General features: G+C 36.1%; 1 protein-coding gene across 1 annotated transcript in view; it reads right to left on the bottom strand.

Annotated features, from left to right (window-relative positions):
• The window catches only part of LOC110848263 (Down syndrome cell adhesion molecule-like protein Dscam2), a 136,820-nt gene that overhangs the window by 41,859 nt on the left and 80,421 nt on the right, over nt 1-14,540 (bottom strand). Inside the window, exons 16-21 of the mRNA XM_035851003.1 lie at nt 13,873-13,945; nt 13,738-13,806; nt 9,879-9,998; nt 8,044-8,220; nt 1,815-1,974; nt 1,085-1,233 (exon numbers count right to left, since the gene is read on the bottom strand). Of these exons, the coding sequence (XP_035706896.1) occupies nt 1,085-1,233; nt 1,815-1,974; nt 8,044-8,220; nt 9,879-9,998; nt 13,738-13,806; nt 13,873-13,945 (748 nt within the window). The remainder of the gene's footprint in view (nt 1-1,084; nt 1,234-1,814; nt 1,975-8,043; nt 8,221-9,878; nt 9,999-13,737; nt 13,807-13,872; nt 13,946-14,540) is intronic.

Consider the following 14,540-nt stretch of genomic DNA (forward strand, 5'->3'; position numbering starts at 1 on the left):
TTCGTTACACCCCCAAAGTTCCCAAAATGGAATTTTGACGTGGTTACATCCCAAACTTGGAATTGTTTTCTAACTTCAATAACTGGATTTGCCGTTGACATGCATTAGAATTTGCTTGTTTAAATATAGATAAGTTATTGACTTGTATGTGAAATTTCATCCAAAAAACGTCAATTAGAATTGTTTGTTGCTTATTGCATCTTGATAACACTACCGGTTTGATCCGAACCGCCGGTTCGATCACGGTTCTGGCCGGTTCCGGTTCGGTTCCAGTTAAAAAAAGTTCGGTTCTGTTTCGGTTCTTCAATTCCAGTTCTCGGTTCCAAACCGGTTCTTCCAAGAACCGAACCTAACCGAACCATTGAGACCACTAATGTTTTGTCAAACAATTTTGGTTTTGCACCCTTTAAACATTCTTCAACGAAGTTGAAAATTTCATCTATTAAGCAGCCACAAACTATTAGGACTTCGTACTTTAATTATTTTCGGCATCAAAACGTGCAAATGTACATTATCGCTGAAAATCTTTGGAAAAATATTATTTGTTTATAATCGGAAAGACATAATACAAATAAATTCCGCTTTTTTAACAGAAGTTTAACTTTACCCAAAAATATGGAAACGTTCCCTGTCAAAAATAATTAAATTAAGAAGTTCTAGTATTTTCAAGCGTATCGAATAGATGGAGAAATTCTCGTTGTAAAATAACGAAATAAGTCTGGAACCAAAATTATTTGAAAAAATACCTTCTTCAAAATTGGGTCAAAAATTGGTCCCAAAATTATCTCATGAATTGTTATTAAAAATAAAAAGATTTTGACGATTTTGGCGATGAGTCATCCAGTTCTACGTTAATTTTTGACTCAATGTTTGAGTTAAACATGATTGTTTCCCCTATTTATGAAAATAATTTCACTTTTTTCTTGCCTTGTCCAAAGTTAGTCGAAAATTTCTTTCATGAATATATTAATAACTTTTATCTAAACGCTGCTCAAGTTCTTAAAAAATAAGTTTCTGAAAAATATCGACGCGATTTAAATATGATTTTTCCCCAATTTTTGAAAATATTTCACTTTTTGCTAACCTTGCACATTGAGCGTGACGATGGTATGATCTGACCCGAAAGGATTGGAAGCTCGGCATGAATAAGCTCCAGAATCGCTCCGGTCAACGGAGGCTATCAGCAATTCGGATAAAATACCATCCTCTAATTCTTGCTGGCGAAATGTGTACCTAAAAAATGTAAAAACTTAGTAAAAATAGTCTCAAACTTTTCGAAAAATAAGGAAGTTTCGAATGATTTGCTAATAAGTGATTTTTCAATAAATGATTGAATCTGGTCGTGTGGAATTTATAAAGCTGCTCACAATTTGAAAAGGTATACAATTTGCAAAATTATTGCTATTATAACTAAACCTCTTGGGTGACAAATATCATTGCCAAAATTGATACTAATACGGTATCAATTTTGTGATTACATAATTGACACTGAGGTAATTCACTAGCTTTGTAAAATTCGTAAACCTAGAAACCTTTATACAAATTAGCTTTCACATTTTTTCACACTTCTTCAGATCAAGGGCTTCCTTTTATTTAGTAAAACTTACTGAAATTATTTTACAAACTGTAAAGATTTTACAAAGTTACGAAGAACTACGTGAATTGCCTCGGTTCATCATACCAATTTTAGGACAACCTTATTTACATTATTAAATTTTCGAATTCATAGTTTACCATTTAAATTACATTTTGATTACATTTTTATCGTAAAAGCATCATTTTTTTGTTAATAAAATTTGAAAATAAATTTTCACCTATGATTCGAATGTGGCCCAATTTTGCCGTGTTTGTTGCCCCATTCGATCAGAATTGGAAGGTCGCCACCGACTCGGCATCCAAGAATTGCTTTCTCCCCGAATCGCACGGAAATCAGGGCGTTTGCTGCTTGTTCCTCCGCGTTAAATTTGGCAGGTGCTGGAACACAAGTATTTAATTAAATTAATTAGCGAATTATTTTGTATAGTTGAAATATGTAAAATTGCGCAAAAATTTGGATGATACAAATTTTATTTAAATTTATTTTGCCTGTGTAACAAATAAGTATATTCTTCCTTAATGTTATTAATAAAAATAGTATACACATATTATTGAGGAAATTCAGATGTTTAGCAGTCAACTCTGTAAATTTTGTAGTTATAGAAAATTGGCACTTTTATCTTTGCAAAAAAATTACTAAAGTTCGGTCGACACATTTTTTTTTATGTATACTAACGACGTTTATAATTTTTGTAAATATTCAAGAATTCTTATTGATTTTTTACTCAGGTCGGGCCGTGTGTTCTGAAATGTGCTAAATGTAATTTAGCCCCTTTCGATGACCCCACAATGGCCAGGAAGCTGGGTCACTTGGAGATGAGATGAGGTGAGGAGATGAGGAAATAAATATCTCGACTTGAGGCAGGTTGAGATTCGGCAGATCGACTTTTATTCTCTTTATTTCTCGCACACACACAATAGCAAAGAGGTTGGATCAGGCCAGCAGCAGTCAGGAACTCGTTCTACAATTGACGACCCCAGTACTGTGGCTGCGGTCGGTTTATATAGTAAACTGGTACCTAATAACTATGCCTATATGCTATGTCGTTATTGGCCCGTCGGTCAGATAGACAGGAATGGAAAGTGGGTTTCCATTCCTGTGTCTAAGAACTTGTATCTTGCGAGAGATGATTCGCGATGATGATCGCGACATTAATCCATCAATGCCCTGAGGCAATCATGATTAATGAGAGGAAGGAGGGATGGGTTGCATTCTAAATGAGGCTGACCTATTATGCCAAAAGCTGCGCTTTTCAGTTCACATTGTTGACGGTATTAATTTTTTTGATTCATTTGTTGCAATTGAGGGATATTTATAACTCAAACAGCTTTAAAATTCTGCAAATTCTGTAACCGTAAATTCGTTAAGTGTTAAGATCTACTCTAATTTACCACTAGCAGGGTTATTTTTGGAGGATAAAATAATTTCCCAAAATATCGATATAACCTATTTATTTGAATAGCTTAGATTCTTGTCAATTTTTAAGAAAATTTCTGTACCCCAACAAATACTAAATCTACTACAACTAATCTCGATTTTTCTCATCGAATTAAATTATTAATAAAAAGTGAAATAAAAATATTAATCACGTCGAAAACCAAAGCACAATTACTTTTTCTGCAAAAAGTGACTTCCTTCCAACAAATTCCCACTTAATAAAATATCTCACGGAGAAAGTTCCCAGCTCCATGGCAGATCTAATCCCATCCATAAATCAGACAATCTGAAGACAAGTTTCTCTTTTGGCTACTTTCACTTCGCCACCTTTTTGGCTCATGTCATAAATATTATCTTATCTTCGCCTCATCTCATCTCAGCTCATGATTTGATTCTACACCTTCTTCTACACTCACTTTTTACTTACATTCATCAATATTTACACAGATGGGAAACTTTCTCTGAGCAAGAAAACCTAGATTTTCGTTTCTTCTCGTCAAACAAAGTTTTTTTCTCCTTTGGCAAAGGTAACAAAGCAGAAGAGCGATATTTTTCTAGCCTGGAGAGACAACTCAAGACAAAACAGGTCTTTCACTTTGTGCTTTCTCTTTGATTTTACAGGGACAGGAGGATCCGTGTCGTTTGTATTACGAGAGGATGAGGCTAGCCTATCATCAGTGATGCGTAGCCGGGTAGCAATAGGTTTTAAGGAGGTAGGGTTTGTGGTTCAGTGATTTTATGCTGCTTTTGTGTAACGTGCTTATCGCAATTTTCTTGTATGTTGTAAAATTTCGACCCATTTTTTATTTTTATATTTTTATTGTGTCACAATTTGATGTAATAGATTAAATAATTTGTTAAAATTAAACAATTTGAACGTCAGAATGAAATATTGTAAAAAATACTTAATAATTTAGCTTGATAGATTCATTGTCGCTACTTACACGTTTACAAGTTGCCAATCGTGTGTGCTTGTGTTATCAAGTAAAAAAATAAATGTTGAATAATTTCGCACTCATTTTCACCTCAAAAATACAAAAAAAACTCCACAACGCACCATATTCGGAACCCTGTTAGTGCTTTCGAAAGTCGAAAGTCGACCCTCTCATCCCGCCACGTAAGGCGATAACAGTAAAACATTTACGGAGAAAGTTGTCCAAGAAAGCAGGCGACTTCTTCTCCCAGTCCCACTTTTACTCAAATATTGATAACCTCACCACTCAGAGATAAGCTGCTAAATAGATAACAGCCAAAGTTTGCATCCACAACAACTTCTTTCTCCTACTCCTCTTTAGACTTAGTTGGGGCGGGTAACCTAAAACCTAACCACAAAACCCGGGTAAAATGTTTCCTTAATCAAGACACAGCCGAAAGAAGTAGAGAAGAATAGGAAATACAGATCTTGTGTAAATTCGATTTTCACTCGGAAACTTTGCCCACTTTAAAGTCGAGTCGGTTTTAGAGTTGTTCTTGGACTGATGTCCACACTCTCTTAGAAAACTGGTATTAAATCATTACTGACCAGACTACGCGTATATGATTCTACCGGCACTGGTAATAACGTTTAGAAATGAAAACTTTACCACTCAGAAACACACTACTACCAATCGGATAGGAAGTTATTACCAAACCAATACCAGTACGGAATATCTAGGTGACTCTTCCAGATTTTTACCAGTGCATGGAATTTATGACACGTCCGATTTGTCTGCTAAGAAGTTAAATTAAGGCAAAATACCCAAAATATAAGGCAATATTTTCATTTAATTGTTTTCGGTTTTGAACCAGATTTCAATATTTTGAAATCCCGAACCATGACAAACAGAAGCGAGGAACCTAAATTGCATTTCACGATTGCTGATAAAATTAAACTCCACTTTTGGCACGTAAGTTATCCAATTTGCATGAAAAGTTCAAAATCTATAAAAAAATATATGTATCCCTAGTCTGGTCAGATAAAGTGTTACTGATATATACGCAGAGAACGCTTTCATTTTTGGGAATTTAAATTTCATTTTTATTTCATTGGAAAGCCAGTTAAATTTTGAATAGAAAACATGTGTCAAACTTGAAAATTTTATCCTCTTGAGCCGGTAAACTTTTGAAGATCCGAACGCCAAGCACCCACCACGACACGCACGGAATTAATTGACAAAGGGTCAGATTCCCGGGTCAAAAATTTTTTTGCGAGCCTGAAGCTTATATGGGGCTAAGAACAAACCTTTTCCTCGACTTTGATCGACATTTGGTTTTGATATCGATTTCGGTTCGAAAATGCGAGAGACAAACCTAAAGTGGAAATCAAGTCAGAAATATGGATCTCAATTCCGTTTTTCATGAATTTCGAGGTATTTATTAATGTAGAACCCTGCGCAAAGGGCGGCAGCTTTCCACCCAATATGGACTGGTTGAGGGGGTGTTCTCGCTTCACCAAGACGTTAGCCAAATATATTTTTAAACTATCTGCTCTCCTTAATCGAAGAAATTGGGCGGTTTTTGCCCAATTCAGCCGATTCTCGCCAAAACCATGAATGGACCCCGATAAGACGAAATTTGGACCTCTATTTTGTAATCAGCCAACCCTTAGAATATCTAACCTCAAATTAGCTAGTTTTTTGGTTGAGAAATCCGTTCGTTCTAAAGGAATTCTAACCGATACACGGATAATTTTTAATTTATTTTTCCCCGTGCCGCTTGAAGAAGGAGTTGATTTTTTTTAGGCTAGCGTCTTTCCGCGGATGGCTGACATTGTGGTACTTACTAAGCTTGAAGGCCCATGTCTGTGGGTCATTCCGCAGTGCTCATCTGATTGCTGAAGTTGAAAGGCTATTTGTGTAGTCAAAGTCTTTGGTGCCGGAAGGAGATTTTGTGCTATTCTGACCTTCAAAGCTTTGGACATCACTGGAATTCTCCTTGACCTTACACAACCGAAACGCTTATACCATAGATAGGCACTGTCCCCAGGGACACTTTAATAGTTTCGGCAACCAGATCGTAGCTGTCCTTGAATTGCTACACTACTCAAATTTAGTGATTTTTTCTTCTCACGAAAAAAGTGAAAAATTATTGCCGCGCGCGTATGTTAAAACTCCTCCATCTTTTGACACAGTGAGGTCAGGTAAAAGAGCTTAACACCAATTATAGCCACTGAATGGATGTACAAAATACAACTTGCGTTTTAATTTTATCTTACCGGGGTCAAAAGTACTGGGCGAGTAACACTTTATCTGAATAGACTAGGTATATCTGTGGATCTTTTTGAAAGAAATGAATTTGGCTGGTAAAACAATTTACCCACTTCAGTAACAAAATCGTCACCGCGTGTAGTCCCTATATGGCTCGCTGGTAACGATTTGTCGCCAAATATTAGCAATAATTTCTGGGAGATTCAAACGTCGCCCCGCTTTAATCAATCCCCTTTCTACTCAAATTTGAGTTTCTCTGAAGTTTTTGTTATCATTTGGTGATAAATCTTGTTAAGGCCTACACGATTTTGCTACCAGCTTCCTTTTTGTCCAGGTAATAAATGTTTAAAATGTACTTCTGCCATGCCTAAAAAACTGCATTTCTTTAATCATTCCATGCCATGTCCATGCTACAACTCTACTCTACTCGCTGTTATGCAACTCCCATAAATAGTTGGACCTAACCGTGTACACATATCAACAACAATTTCATTACATTAAGCTCTCCTCAAGTGCAAAACTTTCCTCTGAAGAAAAGAAAGTCCTTAACCAAACAAACTTTCCCCGGCAAGAAAATATCGTTAGTAGTTTACAGCAGTAAATGGGAATGAAATGAAAGTCAGATTTGAGAAGGAGAAAATAAGCGAAAATGATTCTTGTCTTTGGTTTCTCTTTTTTAGACTAGATAATCACTAAGAAAAAAGAACTTGGGAATTTAAAAAAGATAACTTACTTTAGACAACAAACTTTCCCCAGCAAGAAAACATCGTCAGTAGTTTAAAGCAGTAAATGGGAATGAAATGAAAGTCAGATTTCTGAGGAGAACGAGAAAATAAGTGAAAACGATTCTTTTTTTCGTTTTCCCTTCAAAAAACGAGTAAAAAAGGAGTGAACAAAATCAACAGGAAATTAAAATACGCCTTTGTTTTTGAAGAACCAAAAAGAAAGGTGGAATTTTTTTTAAATGTTGGAAGTTTGAAGAGGATGAAGTTCCTACTTTAATAAAAGAGAGCTTTCTTTGGATTTATTTATTAAGAAGCTAAAAAAGAACTAGGAAATTTTAAAAAGAGACAGATTTCTGTATAGAGCAACATAAATAAATTCCAAGATAAGTCATTGCTTTTAACGACGCTTATCTGGCAACCTAAGTAAACTTTCTGCCTTCATTGTTCCCAGATTAGAAGGACCACACACGCACTCAAGCCTCTCGTGGGATTAGACTTTCTCTAAATACTTTTGGTCTTAACTTTCACTCACTCGACATTGCCTAACTTTCTCTCTCTTCATGCCGTCATCTAATTAATCCGGGTAATTAATTAATTAGAGACACTCGTTTCCGGGTCGTGGACTTTCTCCAACCCGGGAGAAGAGGAAAGTGAAAGCAGGGACCGGGAATGGTTCATGGTAATTTTGCCGAAAGAAAGACAAATTGGCAAAAATTCATTTTCGTAAAAAATATCATGAACGACGAACGTAGCACTTGGCGAAATTAACGTCGCAATTGGCAAAAACGTAAAGTTTCTACAATTATATTTGGCGAAACATAAATTTCGCGCTGATTCATATCAAATAACTTACAGTTGAAATGCATGTTCTAATATTATTCGATAATTCAAATTATTTTCGCCAAAAAGGTGCTCTAAAAAAATTGCTCAAAAATGCAATATTTCATGGTGAAAATTTTTCGCCAAAAGGGTTTACGCCAAATCGACCATAATCCCAGGGAGCAACCAGCAGGTTATGTTTTGTCATTGTCGCATTATGCAAATTAGGGTAAACATGACACTCAAAACTAAAGTAGACAAGATTTCGAAATCCACTAACCGTTAACTTCGAGGAAGATGACTTTGGAGAGGCCGGAGCCCACGTCGTTTCTCGCCTCGCACAGATAATTCCCCTCGTCCGATTTTCGCACTTGGTCGAATCTGATGGTGCCGTTGGCGAAGGGGGACGAGCTTCCGGTGGGGGAAAGGATGTCCTTGTAGTCGCCCGGCTGCATGCCTGGTGAAGTGGAGATAAGAAATTGAGTTACGGAGAAGGGAAAGGGAGAAAATGGGGGAAAAATTGATCGTGTTGGTAAAATATGCTTTTGGTATAGTTGTATTAAGGTTTGGTAGATTTTTTTTCTGATAGAATGGGCGGCGAAATGGGGAACAACAATATTACCAATTGATTACACAAAACAAGAAAATTACGCAGTAATAAACAGAAATAAAATCAAATTGATAACAAATAATAATAATAATAATAAACATATTTTGGTGTGCGGATCTTTGCCCCCCATTATAAGCTACCCATGAAATGCTACCCATTATATGCTACCCGAGATGATCTGCCCCCCATTATATCCTACCCCACCCGTTTTCACTTTCTTCCTGCAAATTAAACCAACATGGATACCCTGTTTTGCGTCGTAGTGCAACATAACAGTTACTGTTTATTAACGCAAAATTAGTCAAATAATAAATTCTCAAAAAACGAATCAATACATAAAATCTCGTAAAATTAGCCGAACAATAAATTCTCAAAAAAACTAATCATCACATAAAATCTCGGAAAATCAGTCGGACAATAAATTCTTAAAAAATGAATCAAAACATAAAGTCTCGTAAAATCAATCGAACAATAAATTCTCAAAAAATGAATCAAAACATAAAATCTCGTAAAATCAGTCGAATAATAGATTCTCAAAAAAATTAATCAATCAATCAATCAAATTAATCAATCAAACAATCAAATTAATCAATCAAACAATCAAATTAATCAATCAAACAATCAATTAATAAAAAATCTCCTTGTCATTTAATATTTTAATTTAATGGATTTTTATCTCTTTCCAATAAAGATATAAAAAAGGTCCAGGTTTATTGTTGATATTGGTCTATTGATTCTATTTGATTTTATTGAATTAGGAACCCACAATCACCCTACAAGTTCCGTCAATGTCAATGTTTTGATTCATTTTTTGAGAATCTGTTGTTCGACTGATTTTCCGAGATTTTAGGTTTTGATTAATTTTTTTGAGAATTTATTATTTGACTGCTTTTCCGAGATTTTATGTGATGATTAGTTTCTTGAGAATTTATTGTTCGGCTAATTTTACGAGATTTTATGTATTGATTCGTTTTTTGAGAATTTATTATTTGACTAACTTTGCGTTAATAAACAGTAACTGTTATGTTGCACTACGACGCAAAACAGGGTATCCATGTTGGTTTAATTTGCAGGAATAAAGTGAAAACGGGTGCGGTAGGATATAATGGGGGGCAGATCATCTCGGGTAGCATATAATGGGTAGCATTTCATGGATAGCAGATCATCACGGGTAGCATATAATGGGTAGCATTTCATGGGTAGCTTATAATGGGGGGCAAAGATCCGCAAATCCATATTTTTTGGCAACTTGGATTAGACGTTTGGTAAAATATACTATAGTTTGTCAAATGTGTGAAATGGGTGACCAAATTTGCAGCAAAATATTACCAATTGGTAACAGAAAATAAACCAATTAGTAATAAAATTGGTAAAACAAAATTGTAAAATTGATAATACATAAAAACAGTAATAGTGCGAAAATTGGCAAATAAATTTGTTACCGCCAAAATAACTCGAGGGTAACGATTTTTTTAAATTTCCAGCATGATGAATAAATAACTTACCAGTGGCCCTTTTCCAGGTGATTGACGGGGTGGGATGGCCCTCGGCTCGGCACTGAAGTGAAATCGAGTGTCCGGCCGATGCGTTGACGTCTCTCGGCTCCAAAATCCACTTCGGCGGAACTGCAAAATTATCCACCATTAATGATCACTAATTTCAACTAACTGCCCATTTCTGGGTAGTCTGGGATCATAGGAGAACATAGAATTGGGGTCAGCTTACTTAATTATCATTGCATAGATCATCTTTACGATATTACTGCTTCATGCATAGTGTCCATATTTTTTTTTGCATAGCGCAAAATATGTACAAGGGTTTTTGAATACTACATAGTTTCCTGGAATGTAGCCAAAATTCTGCACATTTTATACAAAAATGTTACATCTCTTACGCAAAGTTTTTAATTATTATATAGCTTGAACCGTCTGTATTTATACAAAAACAATACAGAATTTCGAAAATTTTTGCCAAACTTATCCTGCAAGTTGGTATTACAAAGTTTCTTTATTTGTAACAAGTTAAACATTTTTTACAAAATTCTCTCATTTCGAAAAATTTAGTTTCGCGATCATGATGTGAAATAATTTAAATATTATGCAATTCTTCTATTTTTTCAACATTTGTGTGAAATTCTTTCCCATTTTCGCAAATTAGTTTTTCAATCATGTGAAAAAATGTATTATACAATTCTCTTTACTTTTTTACATTCAAAATGCTGCTACTTTTTTAACATCATCTTTGTAAAATTCTTTCCCATATGCGCAAACTAGGTTTTCAATCATGCTGCATTATGCAACTCCTACTTTTTTCACTTTTCTGCATTCATAATTTTTCGCGTGGTTTCGCAAACTCTGCAAACTCATTAATAACCTTATCTTTTTCAACTTTTCCCTCGGAAAACTAGGCCAACTTTCACTCACTCAAACTGACTTGACTTTCTTGACCCGACGTTCCCTAAAATTTGACCACATTCCGAAACTTCATTTTCCATCGAGATGAACTTTCTCCGTCGGCTGCCCACAAGGAGACAAAGACGGATAGGAAATCGAACCGGCTGGGTGTGCGGGGCAGTGGCCGCGGAAGCGTGGGGACAGAGGGACAACGTTTCCACGGTTATTCGATGCCGGCATCATCTCCCCATGTTATATAAACCCCTTCCTCCCCTATCCCACACATGCCTGTTCACTTTCATTCATTTGAATGATTATGATGGTGAGTGATAATGAATGAAAATGAATTTCCTGTCATTTGAATGAAAATGACTGATGGACTCCGTCATTTCTGATGAATGATTGTGAATGAAAGGATTTTTCACTATTCTCATGTTTCACTCTATTTCAGATGAATGAAATGATTTCTCACTTCTTTCATTGTTCACTCAATGCTTAATACATGTAGCGAAATTAGAAATGAAGTCCGATGAAGTGAAATGAAATTAGCTTGAAAGAAAATGATTGAATGTGAATGGAAATCTTCAATCAGAAATCGGGCTTACTGACTTTTGAATGAAACCTAGATTTTTGAACAGGTATGATCCTACAATGTTACTTTACTGTCCCCAGATGTCCCCACGGCTTCCGCGGTCACTGTTGTGGGGAGGAAGTTGAGTCGCTATTACGACGCTTAGTGAGACATGAAGTTGGTATTTTTCCCCTCGAAAGTAAACGCGTGTCATTAATCTTCTCCCAGAAAAACCAATCTCATCTCCCAATCCACTCCACAAACGCATCGCTTGACTCCCTGCCCCCATCTCCCACCCTGCCGGACAGCGGAATGCGGCAGGGTTTATGAAGAATACGGAACAAATGCAAAAAAGGCCTCAATTAATTCAGAATAAAAATGGGCAATGTATACGCCGATTAACAAATGTAAAGTTTCATTGTATATTAACTACATTGTTCAGATTTTGTAACGCGATAATGTGTAATTGACAGGTTTCCTTATTAATACCCGAGGGTTTTAATTTAAAAAAATAAGGTCCAAACGGGTTTTAATGGGTTTCAATTCGCCTATTCGTTTATTTTGGTTGGAATTCGGACAGCGGAATGCGACAGGGTTTGCAAAAAATATGCGACAAAATTGATGTTGATTGTGTGCAAAATTTTTGCATAATTATTGCAAAATAAAAATGGAGAATTTATATGCCAAATTTGAATGTAGATTAACAAATTCAAGGTTGCAGAGGATATTAAGTCCTGTTTCAGATGTGGTTTGTATAAAACGCAAAATAATAAGGGAAAACGGGTTTTGTTCAGAGTGTGCCAAAAAAACGCCTTTTAGGAAATAATTTATGCCTTTTTGCCGTATCGTATCGTCGGTTTCAATGCCAAATTACAATTTTGCGTGCCATTTAAACCCAATAATAATTTCAACATTAAAATTACACCATTAAAATACTCCCACAAAATCTTTCCAATCACAGGAACCCTGTCGCACTCAAGTGGTCAATCTTGCACTCTTTCGTAGTCCAACTTTCTCCCAGCTTTGTCCGACTTCCTCATTTCTCTCCCGATACCCGGGTAACACACTTCTCAAACCCGAAAACACATTATGGCATTTGGCAGAGGAAATAATGGGACGATTAATTCCCTCTTCGGCCTCCTCCCACAGCCACCAACGCGACCACGTTGTAAGGGATTCACGGCCAGAAAAACATCCATCCGTCCATCCAACCAAACCACCAATTCTTTCCCGTTTTAACGAGATAAAGAAGTCCCGGAAGCACCATTTAGCGCGACGTGACACATTTTTTACCTATTTATTACCCACATCAGACATGCTTCGTGACGAGGAGGAATTTTTTTCGGGAGAAAATGCCATCACATCGGAAATTATTCAAAATTTAAAATGCGCAATTTTATTAGACGAGAGGTACGTTACAGATGTTGAAATGATGTAAAATTAAGGACAAACTATTTAAACTATTCATTTGGATTTAGGAGAATGTCAGTGTATGATGTGCAATTTTTGTAAAATTTCGTAAATTTTACAGTATGAAATTACACTCCATTATTGAAAATTTTTGTTATGAATAAGGCCAATTTGAATCATATTGATGCGTAAAAACTACTACACTTATAAAACCTTCATGTACAATTTAACTGCAGAAATTTCCACAGAAATCACAAACATCGTTGTGGTCGGCCAAATTTTTAGTTTGAGAATTTTACTCATTTTTCCACTTATGACTTACAAGCAAAGACCACTTTTGGAATCAATTTCAAATTTGGGATTAGAGTTGCCACTTCAACTCGGCTTGACTCAGCTTATTGAGTGAGTCGAGTCAAGCCGAGTCGGGTTGACCTCAAGTAAGCCGTCGACTCAATGAGTTGGCTTATTGAGTTGCGAGTTGTGAGTGAGTTGGACTCGGCTTGACTCACTCACTCAATAAGCCGGCTGGCTCCGCCTCCTCGTACTTACACACATGCACAAGCAAATTCAGTTCTCTCCAAATTGTAAACATAAAATGCACGTACACGTATGTACATATGCTCCGTCAATAGCTGCCTCCACTCACTCGACTCACTCGACTCACTCAGATTCTTAATGAGTCGAGTCAAGCCAAGCCGGCTTGCTTCTGACTCGGCTTGCTTCGACTCATAACTCAATGAGTCGACTCGCTTTGACTCACAACTCAATGAGTCGACTCGCTTTGACTCACAACTCAATGAGTCGACTCGCTTTGACTCACAACTCAATGAGTCGACTCGCTTTGACTCACAACTCAATGAGTCGACTCGCTTTGACTCACAACTCAATGAGTCGACTCGCTTTGACTCACAACTCAATGAGTCGACTCGCTGGCAACTCTATTTGGGATTAAAAATGGATTAAAATTGAGCATAAATTGTGTTTTCTCACTTTGAACCGTAAGCTCGGAAGAATAGTGTTCTCGTCCCGCCGAATTTTCCGCGATGCAAGTGTATTTCCCTGAATAAGGAAATTTACAAAATTATTTTTTACATCGAATTTTAATAGTTAATTTATTTCACGCACCGTTATGCACCGAAGAAAGTGAGTCGATCACCAATGTTGAGGAATACTCGTCCGGAACTCGAATCATAATGCCCTGGCAGATTTAGGTCAAATTAATTTACATTTTACAAGAGTTATCGACAGATAGATAAGCACAATGGAAAGGCCTCTGTCTATATGGACAAAGTTACTCCATGATTTTTTTTTGTTATTTTTCGAGATATCATTTTCTCGCACCAAAGTTATATGAAAATTAGATAAGTACTCAATTTTTTAGCCTATCAAGACGACACCTGGGTACCCACCAAATTTAGCGACGGTTTTAAATATCTAGTGTTACCGTAGTAAATATCATGAAATTTTGTGAATCCTTAAATTTCGTGTGCATGTTTTTTTTCGTTAGTGACGCTTGAGCCTTATTTGTAGTCTACCAGGGGGATCCTTTACAGAAATTGATACCTTAATCAATCCCCACGTGGAGTATACAAGTTTGTAAAGTAATGCATAAATTAATTTTTGAATATGAGTATTTGTAATTTTTGTAAGGATTGGAAGTCGATTTAATAATTACATGTAAAAGATGATGGTTATGAAAAATGTAGATACATATGTTCTGTTACTACATATTCAAAAGTGAACGAAAATTTATTATGATTTCAAATCGATTTTTAAAATATCGTGAATAACGT

This window comes from Folsomia candida, unplaced genomic scaffold (genome assembly GCF_002217175.1).
Source record: "Folsomia candida strain VU population unplaced genomic scaffold, ASM221717v1 Fcan01_Sc004, whole genome shotgun sequence".
NCBI lineage: Eukaryota > Metazoa > Arthropoda > Collembola > Entomobryomorpha > Isotomidae > Folsomia > Folsomia candida.